This window comes from Pelophylax lessonae (genome assembly GCF_965119305.1).
Source record: "Pelophylax lessonae genome assembly, chromosome: 7".
Taxonomy (NCBI): Eukaryota; Metazoa; Chordata; class Amphibia; order Anura; family Ranidae; genus Pelophylax; species Pelophylax lessonae.
Genome location: NC_138774.1, coordinates 278,199,703 through 278,226,690, shown reverse-complemented (window position 1 = coordinate 278,226,690; position 26,988 = coordinate 278,199,703). Strand labels below are relative to the sequence as shown.

General features: G+C 45.6%; 1 protein-coding gene across 1 annotated transcript in view; it reads right to left on the bottom strand.

The window, feature by feature from the left end:
• The window catches only part of FUBP3 (far upstream element binding protein 3), a 145,272-nt gene that overhangs the window by 51,886 nt on the left and 66,398 nt on the right, over positions 1-26,988 (bottom strand). Inside the window, exons 7-12 of the mRNA XM_082263076.1 lie at positions 26,557-26,719; positions 19,370-19,468; positions 9,955-10,059; positions 6,635-6,737; positions 4,904-5,004; positions 2,423-2,561 (exon numbers count right to left, since the gene is read on the bottom strand). Coding sequence (XP_082119202.1) covers positions 2,423-2,561; positions 4,904-5,004; positions 6,635-6,737; positions 9,955-10,059; positions 19,370-19,468; positions 26,557-26,719 — 710 coding nt within the window. The remainder of the gene's footprint in view (positions 1-2,422; positions 2,562-4,903; positions 5,005-6,634; positions 6,738-9,954; positions 10,060-19,369; positions 19,469-26,556; positions 26,720-26,988) is intronic.

Genomic DNA, 26,988 nt, shown 5'->3' with positions numbered 1-26,988 from the left:
CCTGTTTAAAATTGGCTGCTTTAGTCCATGCACCCCCCTGCACTCAATCACTGCGCATGTGTACCTTTACATTTCCTGTCGTCAGCTACGGCCTTCATTTCAGGGTAGGTATATAGTGAAGTTTACACTTATGAAGAACGGCCAGTGCTGCAGGCTTACCGCCAGCACATTAACAGTGCGCTAAAAGGGAATAAGTAGCAACCCAACAGAGGCTGGTGTGTTACAGCAGGTACAAAGGGCAGGCTGGGTAAACAAATTGTTCTAAATATACTTAAGTGCCCAAGCTGCTAATCGTTCTGTGATTATAATCTAATTACACAGCCATGCTTCACCAAGCAGAGGCTGCAAGAGAGATTTATGGATTCTGCAAGGTAACAAAGCCCTGATGTTGTACATTAAAGACCAGCAGAATACCAAATGAAACTAAATGATTAGAATGGGACAGTAACTGAGACAGAACAGAAATGGCAATGCAAACAAAACACAGTAAACCATTATCGGTACAATCAAATCAAAGCACTCAAATAATATTTAATAAAAATTATAATAGTAAGGTGGGCACTAAGTATAAAAAAAAACAAGGTTTGGAAACCTGTCATTCATTCATTGAGGGTTTTTTCTGCTCTTTAGCCTAGTCTTTCTCAACCTTTTCTCAGTCGAATTATAGACTGTCTTGAGGCACCCTTTAAAATGATGGACAGTCTTGAGGCACCCTTTAAAATGATGGACAGTCTTGAGGCACCCTTTAAAATGATGGACAGTCTTGAGGCACCCTTTAAAATGATGGACAGTCTTGAGGCACCCTTTAAAATGATGGACAGTCTTGAGGCACCCTTTAAAATTACGGCCCGTCTTGAGGCACCCTTTAAAATTACGGCCCGTCTTGAGGCACCCTTTAAAATTACGGCCCGTCTTGAGGCACCCTTTAAAATTACGGCCCGTCTTGAGGCACCCTTTAAAATTACGGCCCGTCTTGAGGCACCCTTTAAAATTACGGCCCGTCTTGAGGCACCCTTTAAAATTACGGCCCGTCTTGAGGCACCCTTTAAAATTACGGCCCGTCTTGAGGCACCCTTTAAAATTACGGCCCGTCTTGAGGCACCCTTTAAAATTACGGCCCGTCTTGAGGCACCCTTTAAAATTACGGCCCGTCTTGAGGCACCCTTTAAAATTACGGCCCGTCTTGAGGCACCCTTCAAAATTATGGACGGTCTTGAGGCACCCTTCAAAATTATGGCCGGTCTTGAGGCACCCTTTAAAATTATGGCCGGTCTTGAGGCACCCTTTAAAAATTATGGCCCGTCTTGAGGCACCCTTTAAAATTATGGCCCGTCTTGAGGCACCCTTCAAAATTATGGCCCGTCTTGAGGCACCCTTCAAAATTATGGCCCGTCTTGAGGCACCCTTCAAAATTATGGCCCGTCTTGAGGCACCCTTCAAAATTATGGCCCGTCTTGAGGCACCCTTCAAAATTATGGCCCGTCTTGAGGCACCCTTCAAAATTATGGCCCGTCTTGAGGCACCCTTCAAAATTATGGCCCGTCTTGAGGCACCCTTCAAAATTATGGCCCGTCTTGAGGCACCCTTCAAAATTATGGCCCGTCTTGAGGCACCCTTCAAAATTATGGCCCGTCTTGAGGCACCCTTCAAAAATTATGGCCCGTCTTGAGGCACCCTTCAAAATTATGGCCCGTCTTGAGGCACCCTTCAAAATTATGGCCCGTCTTGAGGCACCCTTCAAAATTATGGCCCGTCTTGAGGCACCCTTCAAAATTATGGCCCGTCTTGAGGCACCCTTTAAAATTATGGCCCGTCTTGAGGCACCCTTTAAAATTATGGCCCGTCTTGAGGCACCCTTTAAAATTATGGCCGGTCAAGGCACCCTTTAAAATTATGGCCGGTCAAGGCACCCTTTAAAATTATGGCCGGTCAAGGCACCCTTTAAAATTATGGCCGGTCAAGGCACCCTTTAAAATTATGGCCGGTCAAGGCACCCTTTAAAAATTATGGCCGGTCTTGAGGAACCCTTTAAAAATTATGGCCGGTCTTGAGGCACCAAAACGTCTCATGCCAAAATGAGCGGCGGTAAAAACGCCTCGTGTGCATGAGGCCTTAGTGTCAAAAAATACCTGCCCATCATGTCAGAAATTCAGTTGCCCTGTGTCCAGCGTTCACTTTGTTATCTCAAAGGACAGATAAACACCAGGAAATTTGCACCTACAGCAAAGACTCACTGCATATTTTTTTTCCCCCTGACACACACTTTAAATATTAAGTGTGCACTGCACCTACCCATCAAATGAAGGATTTAGGTCTGCAGCTACTTGCTGGGAATACATAAACCTTGTACAAACTGAAGAAAGTGGAACAGCTTCCCGACAGCCAGTTTGTTTTTAGTGTGAAGGGTTCTGGTAAGGCCTACCTTTACCGATGACAAGTCCACATTTGTCTGCAGGCACAGTGTAGGTGATCTCTTGCATTCCTCCTGACGTACCAATATTCCACTCACGGCTGCGCCCCCGACCCCTAGCTATCGCTAGGCCACCAAAACCATCCCTTTCCTGTAGGAGACAGCACATGAATTCAGACTGCAGAACAGGAATAAAACTTTGTCAAGCACGTGTTAAAAGGGAATATAAAAAAATAGTTTCAATGTTTAAAAACAAACGCAAGAAAAATAAGCTTGGTTCAAACCTTAACATTAGATCTTAAAGTGATTATTTTTCATTTATTTTTTTAAAAACGAGACTTTACAAACATGGTATACTTACCTGCTCTGTGCACTTAAAAACTACAAACCTAATCAGCAAAAAAGGAAAAGCATACAGCCACACACTGTCTAAAAACCAGTGGGTTGAACAATAAAAACTGATGCAATGCCCTCATCCACACACTTGATGTGGATAAGGGAATCATCCACGCTGAGCTATTGTATTCTGACAGCAGGGAGAGTTCCCTGCTAGTGATGGAATTGGGCGTGTTCGGATTCAGCCAGCCAAGAAGCCGGCACTGCCATTCATAGGCAGCGTGTGTGCAGCTGCGGGTCGGGAAATGCCACGCTGCCTATAATTGGCGGTGTGCCTGTCGGGAAATGCCACACTGCCTATAATTGGGGGTGTGCCGGTCGGGAAATGCCACACTGCCCAGAATTGGCAGTGTGCCGGTCATGAAATGCCACACTGCCTGTAATTGGCGGTGTGCCGGTCGGAAAATGCCACACTGCCTGTAATTGGCGGTGTGCCGGTCGGAAAATGCCACACTACCTGTAATAGGCGGTGTGCCGGTCGGAAAATGCCACACTGCCTAGAATTGGCGGTGTGCCGGTCGGGAAATGTCACACTGCCTAGAATTGGCGTTGTGCCGGTCGGGAAATGCCACACTGCCTAGAATTGGCGCTGTGCCGGTGGGGAAATGCCACACTGCCTAGAATTGGCGGTGTGCCGGTCGGGAAATGCCACACTGCCTAGAATTGGCGCTGTGCCGGTGGGGAAATGCCACACTGCCTAGAATTGGCGCTGTGCCGGTGGGGAAATGCCACACTGCCTAGAATTGGCGGTGTGCCAGTCGGGAAATGCCACACTGCCTAGAATTGGCGCTGTGCCGGTGGGGAAATGCCACACTGCCTAGAATTGGCGGTGTGCCGGTCGGGAAATGCCACACTGCCTAGAATTGGCGGTGTGCCAGTTGGGAGATGCCACACTGCCTGGAATAGGCGGTGTGCCGGTCGGAAAATGCCACACTGCCTTTAATTGGCGGAGTGCCGGTCGGGAAATGCCTCACTGCCTAGAACTGGTGGTGTGGCGGTCGGGAAATGCCACACTGCCTAGAACTGGCGGTGAGCAGTGAGGGCTTCCTGGCGGGCTCAATCCGAACACACCCAAGCCCATCACTACTCCCTGCCATCAGAATACACTGATCAGCACTGCAGGCTATAGCTGGCAGCCCTGATCCAATGACAAAAGTCTAACGGGGAGGATTGTACAGAAGTATGTATCTGTACAACCATCCTGCCCATACATGGATCAAAGTTAGTCTGGTTTTTGCAGAACCGGCTGAATTTCAATCATTGTATGGTCAACTTAAGAGCTGAATATAACATGGATTCCAGGATGCAAATATTTTGATCTTATTAGTGTGAACTGGGATCACCCAGTATTCCTTTCTCTGGATCAACTATGGGTATAGAATATGGGATTGTATGTTTTTTTTTTAATTGGTTGAACTAGATGGACTTTTTCAGCCTAACTATGCAAGTATAGGGCAGTGATGGCAAACCTTGGCTCCCCAGGTGTTTTGGAATTACATTTCCCATGATGCTTGTGCACTTTGCAGTGAAGTTGAGCATCATGGGAAATTTAGTTCCAAAACATCTGGGGTGCCAAGATTCGCTATCACTGTTATAGGGGACCTCACCAACTCCCCCTACCATGGCAAAACTGTCTTACACAGCAATAACTGAGGTATGCTCGTGGTAGGATGGGTTATTCTGGGCTGGCTTTAGGTTTACCAATGCCCAATCCAGCAGTATAACCCTGAATATACTTCTATATGAAAGACTTCCTGTTTCCGTCAAAAAGAAAAAAAAAAAAAAAAAAAAAAAAAGAGAGAAAAAAAACCCATGTCAAATATAAAAATATATATATATATAAATATAAATATATATATATATATATATATATATATATATAAATATATATATATATAATAAATATATATATATAATAAATATAAATATATATATAAAAATAAATATGTATATATAAATATACACACACACAAATATTAAACAGTTTAGATACATTCTAGGTTCTTCTGATATTGTCTTTTGAACAAAGGAGGAGTGTGTGGATCAGGTGCAGGTATAAAATGTCAGTACAAGGTCCATAGTGTTTTAGTGTCTCACCTGTGCAGTCACAATGAGCTCATTGATGATATGCGCAGCGTGCTGACACCGGTCAGGGAGGCCCATTACTTGCGCCACTCTTTCAGGGCTGATTCCATCATCTGCAGGAGGCAAAACACAAGCAAAGCAAACCGTTTAGCCCCATGTGCTGTAAACCCAGCTGTTATGTAGTGCTGCTTCGTATATAAAAACAGGCCAGCATCAACTAAAATCAGAACAGCAGCGACTCTGCTTGAAAGCTGCAGATTACATAAGATGACAAGCTTCTGGAAAAATATATCCATGTGCAAAAAAAAAAACGGCACCCAGTGGCAAAACGGTCATGTGATGCAGCACTTGGTTAAAACAAATCCAGGCAACACAACGTGGCTGGTTAAAACTGTAGCCAGACACACAAAATGTATAAATGTGGACTATTTAAAAAAAATCTCAGTTTCTTAATGGATGAAAAGCTCCCTTTTTATATCTTTTAATTTGAAAAGCAGCCTTAACCACTTCCGGTGTTCCGTGAGAATTACCTACCCGTGAGAAAAACCTACCCTCGTCACTTCCGGTGTACGAAAGTGTCTGTAACGCCGCGGAATTACATTAAAACAGCTCGCCAGAAATATCATGTGATCTCCACTGCTATCCCTGACACTTCCCTGGTCTTGTCTACTAAATATAAAACCGGCGGCGGCTGTATGACAACATAAATCACGGAGCCGCCAGCCGCTTTTATATTTAGTAGACAAGATCAGGGAAGTGACAGGGCAAGGAGCGGAGCTTACTCATATTGCAGTACAGCTGTTTTAATGTACCCGCCGCGATGGTAGGTTTTTTCCACGGAAGAGTCATCATTTCAGACTAGTGCGCATGCGCACTAGGGGCTGTGAGCATGCGCACTGCCAGGGTAGGTTTTTCTCACGGGGTAGGTAATTCTCACGGAACACCGGACCGCCTACCGCACAGTATTTGCGCAGCGGTCTTGCAAACACATTTTTTATTTTTATTTTTTTAAAAACTTTTTGGTATTAAAAAATAAGAAAGCAGTAAAGTTAGCCCAATATTTTTCTTTAATGTGAAAGATAATGTTACGCCGAGTAAATAGATACCCAACATGCCATGCTTCAAAATTGCGTACGCTCGTGGAATGGCAACAAACTTTGGTGCTTAAAAATCCTCATAGGTGACATTTTAAAGATTTCTACAGGTTACCAGCTTAGAGTTACAGAGGGGGTCTAGGGCTCAAATTATTGCTCTGTCTCTCTAACAATCGTGGTGATATCTCACATATGTGGTTTGAACACAGTTTACATATGTGGGCATGACTTCCATAAAGGTGAACCCCGTGGCGAAACCACCACTGGGACCACCCTTATGTTAAAGCGGACCACCCGCTGTTTAAAATACTGGGGTTATGGTAGCTACCTGCGGTCATAACCCCGGTATGTAACGTCAAAGTACCAATGTAAATATGGTTGGTGGTCTCTGTCCCTAAGTGGTTTAATAAAAGTAATCTCTGCCTGTAAATTTTAGGAATCAATTTCGATATTTCAGGTTTGTGACAAGTTTACGTTTATCCCAATCCTGTATATTGCACTGTGTGGGACAGTCGTTTGGTGTTAGACTCAACACATGCAGGAATATTCAATTTGCCCGACTACAAACAATAAAGACCTGCTTGGACACCCATTCGGTTGCACACAAAGCCAGGTATCCCATACAAGTTATAGATTATAAGGCACAAACCTGGTTTGAACTGAATCCTTACACCAGCATCATTCTGAATTTTTTTGATCATTTCCCCATTTCTTCCTATTACGATTCCCACAGCAAACCTAGGTACGGACACCTGGGCATTGTAAAAAAAAAAAAAAAAAAATAAAAAGAAAGAAAAAGTGAGATAAAGCGGCAACCAGCCTTCACAGAGCGGTACAATTTCAAGGTTTTTGTCAAACAGCAAGGGACGGAGAGGGGAGGGAAGGGACGGAGAGGGGAGGGAAGGGACGGAGAGGGGAGGGGTGGGCGGGGAGAGGAGGGGTGGGCGGGTTTTGAGATGGGCTCACAGACAAGGAACAGACAGGCAGGGAGGGAGGGGGGGAGAGACAAACACAGCAAGATGACGGAGGCATATAAACTGACCACAGTATCATGGAACAGCAGCCATGATTACCGTGGTCAGTTCACATTGGGGAATAAAGGAATAGGCAGGATCAACCAGGTATTTTACAGCATAGAAAGGGACAAATGCCACAGCAGCAGCACTATGCTGTTTACGCATGCTTTAACCACTTACCGACCAGGCCATAGCTGAATTACCGCTACAGCAAGGTCGGCTAATTCTGGGAGGGCGTACAGGGACATCCCCCCAGACTCACACTTCCCACTCGCCCCGAGGCACGTACCCGGAAAAGTCTGTGATTGCCAGGTTCTCTGGACTCGGCGCATCACGGATCGTGGTAAAGGGCCAATGACAGTAGCCTGCGATCACTTGTCAACAAACCTACATATGTCCAGTTCCGCTCTCTCCTCACTCGCGATCCGTACAGCGTGTGAGAGGGGGGTGGGGGAGCGCTGTGGGCTGGATGTGAAGTGCCCACAGCACTGATCTGTGCCCCATCATCCGTGCCTCACATGCCCCACCACATGCGGCCCATCCATACCTCACCACATGCGCCCCCCCATCCATGCCTCACCACATGCGCCCCCCCATCCATGCCTCACCACATGCGCCCCCCCATCCAACTGCCACGCTGACATTATCCTGTAGAACATTTTGGTAAACCTTCCCCTCGATGGCAAGTGTTCCAGACCCTGAGGCAGTAAAGAAAGCCCAAATCATGATGTTCCCTCTACCATACTTCACAGTTTGGATAATGTTTTCATGTTGTTAAGCTGTGTCCCTGTTGGGCCATACTTAATGCTGAGTATTCTTGCAAACATTTCAAAGTTTGTTTCATCAGTCCACAAAACATTTTCCCAGTACCATTGCAGTTCGCCAAGGTACTCTGTGGCAAACTTTAGGCACGCAGCAATGTTAATTTTTCTTCTTTTTTTTTTGGAAGGCAGCGGCTTTCTCCGTGCTATTCTGCCATGGATACCCTGCCTGTTCAGAGACTTGCTTATAGTAGACTCATTTACAGGGATGTTTGCCAGTTCCATTGATGTCTTCAAGCCTCTAGCTGTTACTCATTGGTTCTTCTTTACCTCATTGAGAATTCTGCGTTTCGCCTCGGGAGTCATCTTGGATGGACGCCCACTTCTAGGAAGTGTAGCCACAGTACTAAACGGTCTCCATTTATAGACAATTTGTCTCTCGACTGATTGATGCCTAAACGCTTTTAGATTGCTTTGTATCACTTTCCAGCCTTATGCAGATCAACTACTCTTGGTCGTATGTCTTTAGAGAGGAAAGGAAAGGAGGTTGGGACTTTAAATGAAGAGCATAGCAAAAAAATCGGCCATGAGTAACAGAAAAACATATTGAAAAAGGTACCAAATTGTATTGCGGCTGCCACAGCATGTAACACCTTAATTACAATGTAGTAATAAAATGACACGATGGAAATCAGTACATCAGAGATAAAAGGTCACGGAACATTGACATGAAACAGGGTTATTACAAAAAAATTGCATAGAAAATCTAATGAATATGAAGGTAAGGTAAATAATGGATAATGGTACTATACAAGTCAGCTGGGTATGTTGACAACCCTTGGCCCCCAGCTCCCACATACCACTCCATGTTGGCTTTAAGGTAAATCATTTTTGGTGGGGATTCTTTTCTCTCCCTGTCCCCATTTTTTTGCATACAGATTGAGTTACATATACTTTTTGCTAACTATTTCATGATTCATATTCTTCCAAGACAATCATTTGTGCATCCGCTCCTGAAGTAGCATATGGTCTACGAAACGCGTTGAGCAATTCATGATGCCATTTTCTTATGTCCAACATACCCAGCTGACTTGTATAGTACCATTATCCATTATTTACCTTACCTTCATATTCATTCAATTTTCTATGCAATTTTTTTGTAATAGCCCTGTCTCATGTCAATGTTCTGTGACCTTTTATCTGTGATGTACTGATCTCCATCAGGTCATTTTATTACTACATTGTAATTAAAGCGGAGTTCCGGCCTCAAAATCCACTTTGGGCCATCCGCTTGCTGAGTGTCACCTAAAAATCTTTTTTTTTTTTTTTTTTTTTTACTTTCCTTATTATAGAAGAAAGTATACTTACCTCCCTTCCACTGCCTCCCTCTTCGGCCGCGGCCCACGTCATCACTTCCTGCTTGCATTGACTCCTGGGAGATGAACGTCATCGCTTCCAGGAGTCAATGCGCCTGCACTGGCCCCGCTCGTCACTTCCGATGCAGGCGCGTTATTCCCTGCTGAAGAGCTTCTGGGCATGCCCAATAGCTGTGCAGGGATGACGCGCCTGCACCGCAAGTGACGAGCAGGGCATTCTGGGACTCCGACGTCACCGAAAAGGATGCTCTAGCTTCAGCTGCCCACACCTGAGATGGCAGCGCTGGACAAGACATTTTCAAGGTAAGTATTTCTTCTAAAAAGGTAAGTGAAACTGGGGACAGTTCAGAGGCTATCGTTGCTTAAATGCACAGCCCTGACTGTCTGGGGGTATTTATATCTATAAAAAAATTTGAGGCTGGAACTCCGCTTTAAGGTGTGGCAGCTGCAATAAAATTTGGTACCTCATTTTTTACAAGCTATTCACACAGGGGATTCCTGACAGGCAGGGAGGGAGAGGGGGGACAGAAGACGACAGCACATTACAGATAAGACCTACCCAGAAAATAAGCCCTATTGTGTCTTTTGGTGCCAAAATGAATACAAGACCCGGTCTTACTTTCGGGTAAACACGGTACATACAGATTGCAAGCTAGATTGGTAAGCATTTTTTATAGTATTTAACTTTGTCAAAAAAAGCAAAGTTATTTGGTCACATTAAGTCCAATATCAGAATTTGAAAAGTGACATGAAAAAAAGGTAAATTGTAGAATTGAAGATAAAAAGTACAAGAAGTGTATTTGCACTCCTGCTTACCTCTATGCTGCCTCCTCCCATCCTGCTGCTGAAGTCGTTGCGTAAACCTCTGAAATCAGCCTGGTCCTTTTCTCTGATGATCTCTAGTACCAACTCTCTTGCTTGCTAAAAAATAAAGTCAGTAACTTCCATTTAAAAATTAAAGAGGTTCACTGGGGAGCTAGTAATTTTAAGTCCATAAAGTCAAGAAAGGTAAGGAGTCAATGAATCTAAAACTTCTATTTTAGTGTTTGGTAGAAGATGGAGGGCCAAGTCAACGGATTGCTTTCTTCATCTCTCAGGGATGCTATTGGTGAGATCTCTGCGCTCAGTTTCTGGCTCTTTACTCCTGCTATGGCCATAAGGGCATTTTTTTTACATCAGTTTGAGACCCTTCTGAGATCATTCAGAATTCATGAAGGCTCTGGTTCACACTGGTGCGATGCGGGAAACCCTGCGAACCCACCGCGAGTTCCCGCATCACACCCGACTCTGAGGCAGTTCACGCTGCCATATGCTAACCGCTGGGAGTGTCAATACAAAGTTAATGACACCCCCAGATTGCATATCGCAGTGAAAAATAAGGTCCTGCACCATTTTGGTGCACATGCAATGTGATTTCGGCCATACAAACCGTATGGCTGAATTTGCACCGCACAGAGATCGTAAGTGATGTGCACGGGAATGTGGTGCAAATCACATGCAATGTCTGCAATCGCACCAGTGTGAACCCAGCCTTACCAAAACTGGAGAGTGCAAAATCTGGTGCAGCTGTGCATGGCATCCAGTCCGCTTCTAACTTCAGCTGACCTGCGAATCCACTGCGGATTCCCACATCGCAACCTACTCGCAGGCAGCTCATGCTGCCATATGCGAACTGCTGGGAGGGTCAATACAAAGTTAATGACACCCCCAGATCAGTTCGCATATCGCAGTGCGAACTATCCATTCGGACAGGAATTGGATCACATAGGTGTGAACACCCATGAGTCCGATTCTGGTGCGGACCAAACAAAGGGTCCTGCATGAGTTTGGTCCGAATGAGATGCAAATTCAGCCATACAATCTGTATGGTTGAATTTGCATCGCACAGACATTCACAGCAGTGCGAATCACATGCGATGTCTGAAGATTTCATATTCCCACCGCAAACCTTCCTAGATATAGGCACATCAGTTGTGGGTGCTGCAGCTATCACCAGCTGGACACTGGATCTATCACGGATACATACATATTCGCCAGCACACCAAGGAACTTGCACAGCAATCCGAAGAAACTTTTTATTGCAAAAGGATCACATTAGGCTAGGTGCACCTATCCTGATGTGATCCTTTTGCAATAAAAAGTTTCTTCAAACTACTACACAAGATCCTTTGGTGTGCTGGCGAATATGTATCACATGCGAGGTCTGTCATCGCACCACCGTGAACCGGCCCTAACAAATGTAGCTGATGATCTGGTTCTGCATTCCCATAGAGGTGCAAATCCTATTTGATCTGGACAATAGCCCATCGACATAGGTCCTTAAGAGGGCTCTTTCACACTCCTATGGTACTGTTAATTTTGAATGGCTCCCCAACACTTATCCAGCAGGCAGCTGTGTTACAGTGCACTGCGCTTCCCAAAAAATACAGCAGGACCTATTTTTTCATGTTTCAAATTACAGCAAAGCCGGTTAAGGCTGCTTAACACCATGCACTGCAATGCATGCACTGTACTACCCTGCATTCTGGTGTGAATGCGTCACACTCCCCCCTTTGCATCTTTTTTTTTAGGTTATATTAAAGCGGAGTTCCACCCAAAAGTGCAACTTCCGCTCTTTTGTTTCCTCCCCCCCTCCGGTGCCACATTTGGCACCTTTCAGGAGGGAGGGGGGAACGGGTACCTGTTTTTGACAGGTACCTTTCCCCACTTCCGGGATATGGTGCCATCCCTCGGAAGTTCGGCCCCCTCCTCCGCTGAGCCAATAGGAATGCGCAGCGCGCTCCGCAGTAGGGACCATGTGCAGTAGGGACCCGCCCGGAAGGCTTCATTGCCGGGTTCCCTTACCGGCAATGGCGGCGGCAGTACCCAACAGCCGATGGAAACATCAACTGCGGTGCCGACATCGCTGGACTCCAGGACAGGTAAGCGTTCCAATATTAAAAGTCAGCAGCTACAGTATGTGTAGCTGCTGACTTAATTTTTGGAGGGGGTGGAGGGGTGAGGCAGAACTCCGCTTTAAAAATACAACAAAAGGAAGTGGAACACAGATGAATGGGAATGCTCACAAGTTCCAGAGAAGCAAAAACCGTAATTAAGAGCAGGGAGATCTCACGGTTTAAGCACCAAAGACAAAAGAAATATAAAATCAGGGGCTGACTTAGCTAGGCTCCACCTTCAACCAAAACTTCACTTTTGGGTGGCCCGATTTAAACAGTCTATTATAACGGAACAAGGCCTTTAAAACAAAACAAAGGGGGAACAAAACCAAAAAAAAAAAAGCAAAAAAAAGGTGATGATGCATAAGCAGCGGGACAGTGAAGGCCTATTTATGAAATGATTATGTATATGAACCATCTGTGAAACATTACCTTGATGTTACATGCAAAGAACATGCACTGCTGCATTACTTTCTAAACGTTTCTGGACCATGTCAATTTTGAGCAATTGTGGATCATTTGGACTATTATCAATACTATTCACAACAAGGACTTGAGCTTGAGCTCCCCCATTATTCTTTGTACACACAAAGCTGAAGGATTTGCCTTTTCTTTATCCCCAGTCACCACCAACTGAAAATTAAAGTAAAGAAACTGCAAGTTCCGATCTGACCTTTGTTAACTAATTGGAGGAATTTATTGGGGTCTGTCCTATTCGCTCTGCTCCCAAGGCCCTGGCATACACTCATTATCAAGAATGGCCTACGGAACATACGCTCCCTTTCCTTCCTCATTATCTCTGCCTTGGCAGTCATCTCTGGTGTAGGCATGCATCAACATTCATGCAGGTTAAAGCGGAGTTCCACCCAAAAGTGGAACTTCCGCTTTAAATAGTCCTAACCCCCTGACATGCCACATTTGGCATGTCATTTTTTTTTTGGGGGGGGGAGCGGGTACCTAGTTTTGACAGGTACCCTGCTTCCACTTCCGCTCGCAGCGCCCTAAGCGGAAGTTCCCCTCTCTCCCTCCCTCCCTGCAATCTTCTGGGACATGTAAGAGGTTCCAGAAGATTGCCGGCCAGTCACGACGCATAGCGCAACTCGCGCATGCGCACTGCGTACCCGGCTGTGAAGCCGCAAACTGTCACAGCCGGGTGCCCATATCAGTGATGCCGGCGCCGCAGAGCAGAGAGGGAGAAGACGGCACATCGCTGGACCGTGGGACAGGTGAGTGTGCGGTTAGGCTGGAACTCCGCTTTAAGGTATGTGTCCTTATATAGTGCATGTGTATACCATTTTACCTAAATCCCAATTTCACCCCCAAAAATAAGACTACTTCTGTGAGTTCCTATCGCTGTCTGTGACCCTGTTGGAGAATTTCACTTCCTGTCTCTGTGACAGCTATATAAAAAAACGGAGTTAAGCGATTGTTCCTGGGGGAGAAACAAACCGTAAAAACATGACAATCCTTCCCCACTGGAGGGATTTACCATCACTTCCTGTCCCAGCATGACCATGAAAATACAGGTAATGGAAAGAAAAGACAGGGGTTCTAATCCTTTCTTACTATCCTAACTGCCGGTTCACACTAGTACGACTTGGTCAGCCTGACAAGTCGCGCACCGTCGCGGTCTATAGTGTAATACAGGAACAGTTCTAACAGGAGCGACACAAGTCGATCCGACTTAGAAAAAGGGTCCTGTACTACTTCGGGGCGACTTGCATAGACATTCATTTTATGAAGTCCGTGCAAGTCGCGCTGAAGTCGCGGTGCACGCGACTTCACAGGTCGCCCCCGAAGGCATGCCGCTGCAGTGTGAACCAGCACTAAACTTAAAGCGGAGTTCCAGCCATTTCACTCACCTGTCCAACGGTCCAGCGATGCAGCCGCCCGAAGCCTCGATCCTCTCCCTCGGCGCCGGCATCACTGCTGTGGGCACCCGGCTGTGACAGTTTGCGGCTTCACATGTAGCGCAAGTTGCGCTACACGCCGTGATTGGCGGGCAATCTTCTGGGACCTTTGACAGGTCCCAGAAGATTGCAGGGAGGGAAGGGGAGAGGAGAACTTCCGCTCAGGGCGCCGCGGCGCTCCGAGCGGAGGTGGGAGCGGGTACCTGTCAAAACTAGGTACCCCCCCCCCCCCCCAAAAAAAATGACATGCCAAATGTGGCATGTCAGGGGGTTAGGACCACCTAAAGCAGAAGTTCCACTTTTAGGTGGAACTCCGCTCTAAAGTGGAACTTCTCTCTCTCAATCAACACTATTTGTTAAACGTTATCCTGCTAGCATTAGTAAACAGATAGGAAGGTATACTGTATTTACTGGTTTTAAACTACAAATTTAAATTAAATTTCTTCAGTTACTTCCTGGCTTCTAGCCTAGGCAAATGAGGTCATAGATCCCAGGAGTCTTGAGGAGGAAAGGAGCAGCTTTCTCAGCTAAGCAACCCCTCCTGCCTGCATGCCTGAGCTAAGGCAAGACAGATTCCAGGAAGTAAAACGCTACATGAATCATCTGGTCTTACTCAAGATGGACATGGCCAGAAATGCTAGGGGATGTTTTTCACAGTGATTTCCCAGCAAAATAAAACACAGAGACACGGATGGATAGGGAAGTTTGCTTTAAATATTAGGAATTTGTGTTTTTAGTTCTCAGATGCCATGTAGTAACGCTAAAGAAAAAACATTTTTTTTTTTTTAGCTGGAATTGAGTTTTAAAAACAGGAAGTAAACTTAATTTCCTGACTTTTACCTATAGGTAAGCCTATAATAAGGCTTACCTATATGTGGTGTAAACATCTCCTAAATGTGCAGAGATTAGGACAGTGATGGTGAACCTTGGCACCCCAGATGTTTTGAAACTACATTTCCCATGATGCTCAACTACATGGCAGTGCGCATCATGGGAAATGTAGTTCCAAAACATCTGGGGTGCCAAGGTTTGCCATCACTGATATAGTGCCTTGAAACATGTTGTTAAGTAGTTGCTTCTTGAGTTACACCTTGTAGACAGTTTGAGAACTTCAAACACGAGGGTCAAGGATTTCAGTTATTTAGTAGTTCCAAAACATCTGGGGTGCCAAGGTTCACCATCACTGGTTTAGAAGATATTTACATTGCATGTAGCCAGTTACTGGCGCATGCGCTCAAAGGAACGGCCACCCGTGCCGTTCCTTCAGAGCCCTGTGATGCGAACGATGGCTCCCGAGCGCATGCACGGGATGGCCGTCATCGCAGCTCCGGCCAGTCTCAGAGCCAGAGCCCTTGAATCTGGAAGCAAGACGGGTGAAGATGGAAACTACTGCAGTGCTGACAATGCAGCGCTGGAACAGCTTTGTTTAAAGGTAAATTTCACATATTGTGCTAATAAGCGATGCATACTAGCACATTATGACTTTACCTTGCAGGAAAAAAAAGGTCAGTGGTATACAATCGCTTTAAGTCCACAACCATTGCCAGAAAGCAAACAGTTTTCTGGCTATATACTAGCGTGGGACACCAAACTAGTGTGCACCGGCGTGGGACACCAAACTAGTGTGCACCGGCGTGGGACACCAAACTAGTGTGCACCGGCGTGGGACACCAAACTAGTGTGCACCGGCGTGGGACACCAAACTAGTGTGCACCGGCGTGGGACACCAAACTAGTGTGCACCGGCGTGGGACACCAAACTAGTGTGCACCGGCGTGCACTAGCGTGGGGCACCATTCTACAGTGGGGCACCATTCTACAGTGGGGCACCATTCTACAGTGGGGCACCATTCTACAGTGTAAAAGCAATGTATGGATACATTCAATGACAACCTATTAAAAAGGAAACTTCAGCTTGTTTTTATCATGAAATCCCAACCAAACTTTTATATATTTTATTATTAGGGGGATGCAATCAGGCTGGCTTAAAAGTGTGCTACTACTATCAGGCTGCCATGTTGGCAGCAGCACAATGGAGTCCAGAATTCCGCTCTCACAAGAAATGTAATGGTTTGGACTGACACCCGCCTCCCTAAAAAAAACATAGCCCATATACCCATTTTTTTTAAAAATCTGAGCATACCTTAAGTGTCACCTCACCTGCCAGGTTTGCTTTTGCCAGTTAATCCAATACCTACTGCATATGCAAAAGCAGGCAGTGCCCCCCCCCCCCCCCCCCATCTACTCCCTGTGTGCTCTTGCATCTGGGGTTAGGCCACCGTGACATTTTTGTACACAGCATCTTCAGCTCTGCCTCAGGCCACAACATTCATCATCCACTCTGCTCTGGCCCCCATTGGCCTTTTCCTTTGTTTTCACTTTCTGGCTTGCTCTAATTCTATGTACGGTGCTGCAATCCCTTCCCACTATGGGAATCCTCAGAGATGTAACAGTGCTCAGATCTTAGGCTACGTTCACATCTAGGCATTCCTATTTTCCAGGCGTTTTTATAGGCGTTTTTGCAGGTGTTTGGAGGAATGCATTGACATTAGGGATGCACCGATCCGATATTAGGATCGGATATCAGCGCCGATACTGCCACAATAGCTGGATCGGTAAAATTTACTGATCCACGGGCCAGTCCGGTTTTGCTGAGTCCCGGCTCAGCTGTCCCTTACTTGGTGTAGTAGTAGTATGGGATGGGAGCCGCTACTTCTGGTATAGGGCTGGCTCACAGGCGGAGTGATATCAGATGCACTCCGCCTGAGAATGGAGGAGCCGTACACATGAAGCAGCGGCTTTGCTCTGTACTGCATTTGCATGCCTATTGTGTATGTGTGTAGTTCCGGATCGGTATCGGCAGATACACAATGCCAGATATTCGTTATCGGGAAAAGAAAAGTCGGATCGGTGCACCCCTAATTGACATCTAACAAAAACGCCTGTAATCTGCCCAAAAAGAAGCTCATGTACTCTTTTTGAGCGTCTGGCATTTTGATTAAAACGTCATAACGCTCAGATGTGAACAGGGGGCCATTGAAATGAATAGGATTGGTCTTGTTGGGTGTTTTTTGAGCCGATCCTTAGAGATGAAAAACACTCAAAAAACGCCAAGATGTGAACGTAGCCCTTAGATGTAAGGACTTTTAGAAGCATCTAAAAAATGGAAAACTGTTCTTGTTACCCACAACAGAAAGATATGTCCTTTCCTACTCCCATGCTGCAGTTGGAGAATACAAGTGGGAATACACTCTACATTGGCAACACTTGCAGTGCTGCTTTTAGACACTCGTGAGTGAGTGACCACACAAGTTTTGAGTTCAGAAACTCACAGGTAAAGCTAGTATATTAGATTGTTATTGTTACATTGTTAGTATATTATATTGGTATTATATCAGCTTCCTGTAATCCCCACACAACAGACAGGCAGGAGGAAGGACAGCACTGGAGGCCAATTAGTTCCCTTAAAAACCCCACTGGAGTGTTAGAAAGAAAAGGAAAAAAAAAGAAAAAAAAAGCAGCCTTCAAGCCAAATCTGGAGATGACCTTTAACCACTTAAGGACCGCCCCACGCAGATTTACTGCGGCAGGGTGGCCCTCCTTCAAGAACCAACGTACCTGTACATTGGCTCATGCTCTGGGTCTGAGGCGCCAGCGACCCGCTCCCGCTGTGACTGGACACAGCAGGAGCCAATCAGCAGGTCTGGCGGACGTGATGCCCGCTGGCATCCGCAGATCGTTCCGAGGAGAGGCAGAACCGTTCCGTCAGACAAGGAAGATGGAGATCCTGTGTTTCTGCCAAGCAGGAACACGGATCTCAGTCTTCCTCCAGCTAAGCCATCCCCCACACAGTAAGGGCTCTTTCACAGCATCCGCCTCCATAGGCGGATCCGTGCTGCTCAGCAGGGGGATCTTAAAAAAGAGATCCCCACTGATCAGGAAGGTGACATCTCCCTCTCCGCTCTGTGTGCAGAGAGGGAGATGTCAGAGCCCCATGCATCTCTATGGGGGAATCGGATGAGAGCGACCACCTGTCCGCTATCATCCGATTCCATCCGATCCGATCCCCTGGACGGATGGAAAATAGGGTTTCCATCTGTCCGGATTTCACGGACAGGATCGGATGCGGATGGCAGCTGGTGTCAGCGGACATGTCACCGCTGACATCCGCTGCCCCATAGGGATGCATGGGGGATTCGATCAGATCTGCCTAAAAAAACCAACAGGTGGATCTGATCGGAACGCCCGTGTGAAAGAGCCCCTAGAAAGCACTCCCTTAGGAGCGCACTTAACCCTCTGATTTCCCCTGATATTAACCCCTTCCCTGACAGTGTCATTAGTACAGTGACAGTGCATAGCTTTAGCACCGATTACTGTAGTAATGTCACTGGTCCCCTCAAAAGTGTCAGTTAGGTTTCCAATCTGTCCGCCGCAATGTCGCAGTCCCCCCTAAAAATAGCTGATTTCCGCCATTCGTAGTAAAAATCACTGATCACTCTTTTGGCATCAGTGGTCCACAAAAAGCGTCAGATTTGTCTGCTGCAATGTCGCAGTCCTGTAAAAAAAAAAAAAAAAAATATATATATATATATATATATATATATATATATATATATATATATATATATATCGCTGATCGCCGCCATTACTAATAAAACATTTTTAAAAAATTCCTCGAATCGATCCTAAAGTTTGTAGGACGTGACAACTTTTGCGCAAACCAATCAATATACATTTATTGGGATTTTTTTTTTCTACCAAAAATATGTAGCAGAACACAAATTGGCCTAAATTGATGAATACATTTGATTTTTTACTTTTTATTGGTTTTACAGCAGAAAGTAAAAAAAAAAAAAAAAAAAGAAAAAATACACACACATTAGATTAAAATATAATATATATATATATATATATATATATATATATATATATATATATATATATATATATATATATATATTAAATATTATATTATGTTTTTTTTCTCGTAACGGTCGGCCTTTTTTGTCTATAGCGCAAAAAAATAAAAACCGCAGACGTGATCAAATACCACCAAAAGAAAGCCCTATTTGTGGGGAAAAAGAAGAACCTACATTTTGAGCACAGCGTCGCACGTTCGCAGTGCCGTATGGCCAAAAAAGGCCTGGTCATTAAATGGGGTAAAACCTTCCGGGGCTGAAGTGGTTAATGGTATCAGAAAAAAAAGGTGATATCACTGACTTGGCTATGCGGTTTGGCAAGGCTGCCTGGATCAGGAGACTGGCTGAACAAACATTTTTTTCTTTGCAGGCAAGACCATACACATATATAAAAAGTCGCTTATCTAAGAGTTCAGCTTCAGTAAATCAAAGCTCTGCTATTGGTCAGGCTCACAAAGCTCACACACCTGCACTTTGAAAGGGTCTCCTGTGATCCGAAGGGGTTTGTCTGCACCTGTTGGTAATGGGCCGTCTTGGATCATGATCATTTTAACACCAGTCCTCTCCTGCAACATGAGAGCAAGTGTCATGAAATGAGATGTTTAAGAAGTGACAGACAGACAGCCATCAGACAGACAAATGTCACCTAAGTAATGGTGTTAGCTACAGACTTACTCAAATAATCCCACATGAAGCCAACCACTTAAAAACGTATCTAATCTCTAATGACATAAAGCTATATTAACAGTACATAGATACTAATAAAAAAGCTGAAGCACTTTCCTTTCCTGACCTGCTTCAGGCGGTCTTCAAAAATGTTTTTAAAAAAATAAAAAGCCAAGACACTTGACCATGTGATCTCTGCTCAACTGGATGACCAGCCAACTCTGATGTCCAACCCTTCCCTTCACCAGAGATCATGTGACCAAATACCTAGGCCAGGGACCCTAAAACTACGGCCCTCCAGCTGTTGAGGAACTACACGTCCCATGAGGCATTGTAAAACTCTGACATTCGCAGACATGACTAGGCATGATGGAAATTGTAGTTCCTGAAAAACTGGAGGGCCATACTTTGAAGACCACTGATCTAGGCCCTCTGTTTTTAATGTAAGAAGTTACCAGGAAAGTTAAGCATTTCACGTTTCTTATAATTTGTATAGATAATAGCAAAACATAACCAAAAAAATGTAAATACAGATCTACTTTAAAGTAAATGTGCTTTCCCCAATGAAGGGCAAAGCAACAGGTTCCCTTTAAGGTCTTCCTCCCCAGCTGCACACGGCTTTCCTTTGTTCCCCCTCCACTGTTCGGCTCTCGAAGTGGAGGAAACTTGCATGGGACAGCGCTGGGCCAAATACCAAGTACCATTTGGTGTCACATGGGGGAAGACAAAATTATGAAGCTCCTAAAGGCCCAGAAATAATGGTAATCCTAGCAGATTACTGAAGTAGTGGGGGAATAAAGGAGAGTGTACATAGCCAGATTGGTGGTAAGGGGTGGGGGCCATTAAAGTAAACCTGGTGGGGAGGGGTGGGGGCCATTAAAAAAAACCTGGTGGGGAGGGGCGAGGGCCATTAAAGTAAACCTGGTGGGGAGGGGCGAGGGCCATTAAAGTGAACCTGGTGGGGAGGGGCGAGGGCCATTAAAGTAAACCTGGTGGGGTGAGGGCCATTAAAGTAAACCTGGTGGGGTGAGGGCCATTAAAGTAAACCTGGTGGGGTGAGGGCCATTAAAGTAAACCTGGTGGGGTGAGGGCCATTAAAGTAAACCTGGTGGGGTGAGGGCCATTAAAGTAAACCTGGTGGGGTGAGGGCCATTAAAGTAAATCTGGTGGGATGAGGGCCATTAAAGTAAACCTGGTGGGGTGAGGGCCATTAAAGTAAACCTGGTGGGGGATGGGGGCCATTAAAGTAAACCTGGTGGTGAGGGGTGGGGGCCATTAAAGTAAACCTGGTGGGGAGGGGCGAGGGCCATTAAAGTAAACCTGGTGGGGAGGGGCGAGGGCCATTAAAGTAAACCTGGTGGGGAGGGGCGAGGGCCATTAAAGTAAACCTGGTGGGGAGGGTTGGGGGCCATTAAAGTAAACCTATTGCTGTGCCCTGTATGCTACAGATGACTTTTCTTAAACCACAAATGAGGGTAAATTCCCTTCTAAACAATCCTCTCTAGAAGACTTCTTTTCCATCCCAGTTTTGGCAACATAAGCTTTTATATTTCCCATCCTAAAAAAAAAATCTGATAGGGGTTCTAAGCCTTCCCTACGCTATCCAAGACCTTTTTTTAAAAAAAATCATGCACTATAGATGCACTAAAGCGTCAACGGAATTTTTTTTATGCTTCCTCTCAGAGTGCAGGGCCCCTGGACCCTTCCCTTCAAGCCTGGGGGCTCTTACCACTGATCCTGGGACCCTTTTTTTATGGTCCCGCAGCAGGACTCTTTCACAAGTTCTGCAGTGGGCCCCCCCCTTCCTGCCATCTTGGGGCCTCCCCACGGTGGTGGAATGCCAGTGACCGGTCGCAAGTGTGACCTTTGCGATCCTGAAAGTTCACCCACTGGTGTCAGTAGTTTTTGTTTTTTGGTACTTTAATTTTATTATTTTTTTAACCTTTTTATTTCATTTTTTTTACAATGTCACTGACTATGACTCTGTCCATTCAGAAAAGGAAGGAGCTGGTAAATTACATATTTTCCAACCCCTTCCTGGTTCTCTATTGTGACACATCCCCTGCAGCAGCCGTCAGGAGAGGGGAGGGAGCGCAGTGGGGAGAGCGGGAGCACACAGGGGCCCAGAGACAGCAGAACACAAATGAACTGGATAGGAGGAGTGGTGGGGCAGCATACAGAGGAACCAATCTCCTCCATTTTCCTCCTGCAGCTACAGGTGGAAACAGGACAGTGATTTCTCTACATGCCGCCCCTCCTATCCAGGTGTACAGGGGAGCCGCACAGGCCCCCTGGAGCATGGGGCCCGGTTGCAATTGCAACCCCTGTAGTTATGCCCCCTGCTAGGGGCCATGACAGCGGATCTGTCCAGATTCCCCCTGGGCAGGCAGATGAGCGTCTCTGCTCCGCTAAAGCCGAGCGGACAGAGCCCGGTTTCCTCTATGGGCAGTTGGGTGGTAACAGACCGCCTGTCCGTTTACATCCAACTGCCAACTGATCTGCCAGACAGATGGGGATCCTTCATCCATCCGTTTTTGGTAGACCGGATCGGATGTTGGCGGGTGTAAACACACATCTGTTACATCCGACGCCCCATAGAGGGCAATTGATGGCCTGCATGAAAGGGGCCTAAGGCTTCATTTACGCAGGTGTTCTGATCCGCATACCCATGCGAAGTGACAGTCTTCATCTGCATGGGATACAGAGTGTTCTGTGCAGACCCATGCAGGCAGTCTGTTCAAATCAATGACATGCAGCCAGCTACATAGACCTGTATGGACCTCCACATGCATGCCAGAGTGTACTTCCATGTGGGGCCAATACACAGATAAGGATGAAGAAGACTGCTTTCTTATCTGTGCATCACGCCACTGATGATGTCATTTCATGACGAAACACGTAAGGTGCGGCTTTTATGATTGTATATACGAAACACTTACTGATTGTACTATACTTGAGAGTGCATTTTTTTACAATACATAAGTGTGCATTTTTTACAAGATACCATTGATTTTTAGAACATACTGCACTATAGTATTTTTTATGCTCTCATGGGGTAAACTGCATTAGTATCGGAAGTGGACACATGCTGGACTGCTGGAGATTTGAGGTCTATGAGGCGGCCCTTAGGCTACAGACTTGATTATCTCTGGTGGAGTTTTCTATATGAAGTGTCACTACTCTTCTGGATTGAGGGTTCCATCTGATGTTCATCCAGCGAGTTTAGGGTCCACTCCTTCCCTGAGGAGAATTGTTTGATCACTGTGGTCGTTCCATCTGTCACACCGAGGCTGGTGCTGGGATACTCTTTCCTCCGGCTTTTTCTCCCAAGGACTTACTTCTATATTCTGCTTTACAGATTGCTATCAAGCACTGCGTGTTTTATATATTTATCGTTTATTTATAATAAATGTGATGCTAGCTGCTGATTTATACATTACATGTAGATTTTAGCGTGGATAATTCCTATACTTTTAATTATCCATGCATTAGACCAGCACCAATAAGCTTGAGGTAAATATGTGCTAAGATTTTAGAAACCTTGATTGTAGGTTTAATACATGTACATATGGGCAGCCTTATTTGCTGGATACAGGTTCTGCTTCCAGATTAGCAATGCTAAAACAATGGTTATGATTTACTACTGCTCACTATGATTTACTACTGCTCACATTGCAAGTCTATGAGTTCTTTAACCCACTAAAAACAATGCACTCCATGTGTGGCAGATATCTTGTCTCAACAGCTATCCACTCCCACTTCGTTGGATTTCTGCAGCTAAACCCGATGTTCACCTAAACCTAGAGCATGTTACACATAACACCTGAATAATGGTTTAACATGCTCTGAAAGGTGAACTTATCCTTTAAGCTGGCCATAGATCAATCCAAAAAAAAAAAAAAAAATTAGCAGGTTCAGCAGAGACAGGCTGAATTTTAAATCATCTATGGCCATTCCCATTCGAGTAGTTAGTCTTGTACAGCAATGGTCCCCAACCCTGGCCCTCAGGGCCCACTAACAGGCCAGGTTTGCAAGATAACTGATATACATCCCAGGTGATATCATTTGCTGCTCAGTGATTGCAGTACTCTAGTCTGCATCTCTCCAAAGGTAATACTTAAAATCTGGCCTGTTAGTGGGCCCTGAGGACCGGAGTTGAGGACCACTGTTGTACAGGACCACTGGCAAATTGTTGTTCAATCAGTGCATGCAGCCAAGGCACTGCAGAGTTCATCAGTGTATTCCAAGCCTGGGCTCAGACACTGCATGTAATTCGCACCGCTGTGCAGATGCATGCGATGTCTGTGCAATGCAAATTCAGATCGCATTGCTTTTGCATGAAAACGCTGCAAGAAACATTCCCCCCCCCAGCTGTGAAATGATCTGGGGTGTCAACTTCGTATTGACACCTGCAGCAGTTCGCAGAGGGCAGCGTGAACTGCCTGCGAGAGAGATGCGATGCGGGAACCCACACTATAGTCGCATTGTGTTCCTGCATCGCAATAGTGGGAACCCAGCGGAGCAGTCCTCATTGTCAGAACACAGACAGAATAGCCCAGCGGGGAGAATTCCTGCATCCACCATGTATGTGTGGATGAGAGAATCTGTTCAGGTATTTTCAATCAGCCCACTGGTTGATCAAAAAAAAAAAAAAAAAAAATGTAATATGTACCACCTGAAAAATACATATTATTGTCCTTTTAACAACTTAGAGCAGTGGTCTCCAAACTGCGGCTTGGGAGCCAGATGCAGCCCTATGCTTGCTGTTATCCGACCCTTGTGGCACTATTTCATGCAGTGATACCAACAATAGGGCAAAATTCCCCCTCACTGACCCCAATGAAGGGGCACAATTCCTCCCAATGAGATCAATAATAGGGGGGGGGGGGCAAAATCCCTCCCAATAACACCAACAATAGGGCACAATTCCTCCGACTGACACCAAAGATGGGGCATTGTTTTTTTTTTCCACTGACATTAGGACTTTTTCTACTCCCAATAGCCATAGTATGGTCCCCTAAAAGTCTTAAAAGACAGTAAACTTGCCCTTTGTTTAGAAAAGTTTGGAGACCCCTGCCTTAAAGTGTTAGTCCACCCCAGTGGCGGCTCCTCCATTGGGGGCGCAGGAGCGCCACCCCCCACCCCCCCCTATCCATGCGTCTGGCCCCCTAATCTACATGCAGGGCGCCGGAAGCATGGATTCCAATGAGGTTTTTTTTTCTTGAAGCACGTGATTAAAGCCAGAGGCTCTAGTAGGCTTCAAAAAAAGGGTGGGCTCGGGGCGCAGAGCACTGCGCCCTGAGCCCGCCCGGTTGTGTGACAATAGCGAATAAATATTTGCTATTGTCACATGGATCCTCCTCCTGGCCAAACAGAAAGCGGGTCCTGAGACCAGTTTCCCGATTGTTCTAAAGGAGAAGCCATGTCATAGGCTTCAAAAAAGGGTGGGCTCGGGGCGCAGAGCACTGTGCCCTGAGCCCGCCCAGTAGTGTGACAAAAGCAGATAAACATAGAGTATGGTGTGCTGGCTGGAGCTGGTGTGGTCGGGGGGTATGGTGTGGACTGTCCGCTGCCCCCCTACCCCCCCCAGACCAACCGCCACTGGTCCACCCTAAACCTAAAATCCCTGCATCTACAGACATCCATGATCTAACACTAACCTATATAGCCCTGTAAAGAAGAAATCAGTATACATACCTTTTTTGAAGCCGATCCGGTCTCCAGTGGTGGAAGCTCTGGAGTGGACACGGCCGACAACAGTTGTGAAATGAATAGGGAGTGATGTCACCCATAGACTTACTATGGGGCTTCCGTTGTCGGATGTGTCCTCTGCACCCGCCTCCAAAGCAAAGGCGCGGCCAGAAAGCAAAGGCGCGGCCAGAAAGCAAAGGCGCGGCCAGAAAGCAAAGGCGCGGCCAGAAAGCAAAGCCGAGGCCAAAAGCAAAGCCGAGGCCAAAAGCAAAGCCGAGGCCAAAAGCGAAGCGTAGGATCGGACCGGATGGGCTTCAAAAAAGTTATGTATGCCGATTTTTTTCTCTTTACAGGGCTAGATAGGTTATTGTTTTATCGTGGATGTCTATAGATGCAGGGATTTTAATATTAGTGTGGACTTCTACTTGAAAAGCTAACCCTAAAATTAAACCTCAACCCCTTACACGAAGATAGTCCCTTTAGATCCATACTTACTTTGCCGCAGCCATCCCAACGCCACAAAAGTCCAGCTTGCTGTGCCAAAAGGAAGCAGCACCAACATGCCGGCGCCAAAACCAACTAATTCCTTATTTAAAAACTTAAAGCTAATTAACGTTCTACAAATCAACAATTCAAAAGTGCAATTCCCACTGTAAAGAATTTGTTTTCTTACAAGGAATGGGTAAATTTTAAAATACCTTCTTTTTAATGTTTTCACCATAGTAACCGAAGTGTGCGAGGGCTTACCTGTCCATCAGCTTCAAGAAAGCAATACATTGTAGCCATTAATCAAATCAGTGACATTTTGAGTACCTGTCTAATGTGCGTTAAGAGTGGCTTCTTACGCTTATTTTGCAGATTGCTTATCACATAACTGGAACTAGCGATTAATATCAGTCACTCGCCTGTTTGGAGCTGCATTTATACTATGCATTCAAAATGACAATTTCGATTTTTTTTTTTTTTTAAGCTAAAACAGAAGAGGAACTAAAATAGAAATTTAAGAAATAAAAAGCACTTTTAAAAAGGTACTGAGGTACCGGGAATTAAGTGCTAATTAGCAGCAGTCTGCACTCTGAATATTCTGAATATTAACATCCCACAAAGAAATGCTCCACACTGAGTATAATTACACACACTTATACCTGCTGCAGAGCTAAACTATTAGCAAAATGGTATGGATAAGGAAAAAGGGCAATGGGGGGGTTGGTGCTGATAATGGACCCAAGGATAAAAGTCACATTAACCCATGCTGTGCTGGAGTTTTTTTGGCAAAACATGGGGCAGGACCTTTTACCTGCAGCTGTTTGATGGTCTCTCCCCCCTTGCCAATAACTAAGCCAACTTTGGATGCTGGGATGAGGATCTCTTGGACAGTGCTGTTGCCATCCATTTCATTGTGAAAACCAGGCCCATTTCGACAGCGGTCCACGATTTGACCTAAGAGACGCTTTGCATGCCTGTAGGGATAAGAGATAAATGCATTTAGATGATTACAGTAAATATGTAAGTAATTCAACCCTAAAACTTTCTTTCAGATCAAGCCCTTACACTGCTCACATTAAAAAAAAAAAAAAAAAAAATTCACAAGCCAGAAATCCAATACAGGCAACATTTTTCCTCGACTCCTTAGGCCTCATGCACACTGGGTATTAAGCCCTGATGCATTCAAATTTACCATGTAGGTGCGGCCGGAAGGCACAGGCATACTGTCCAGCCCCACTGCCAG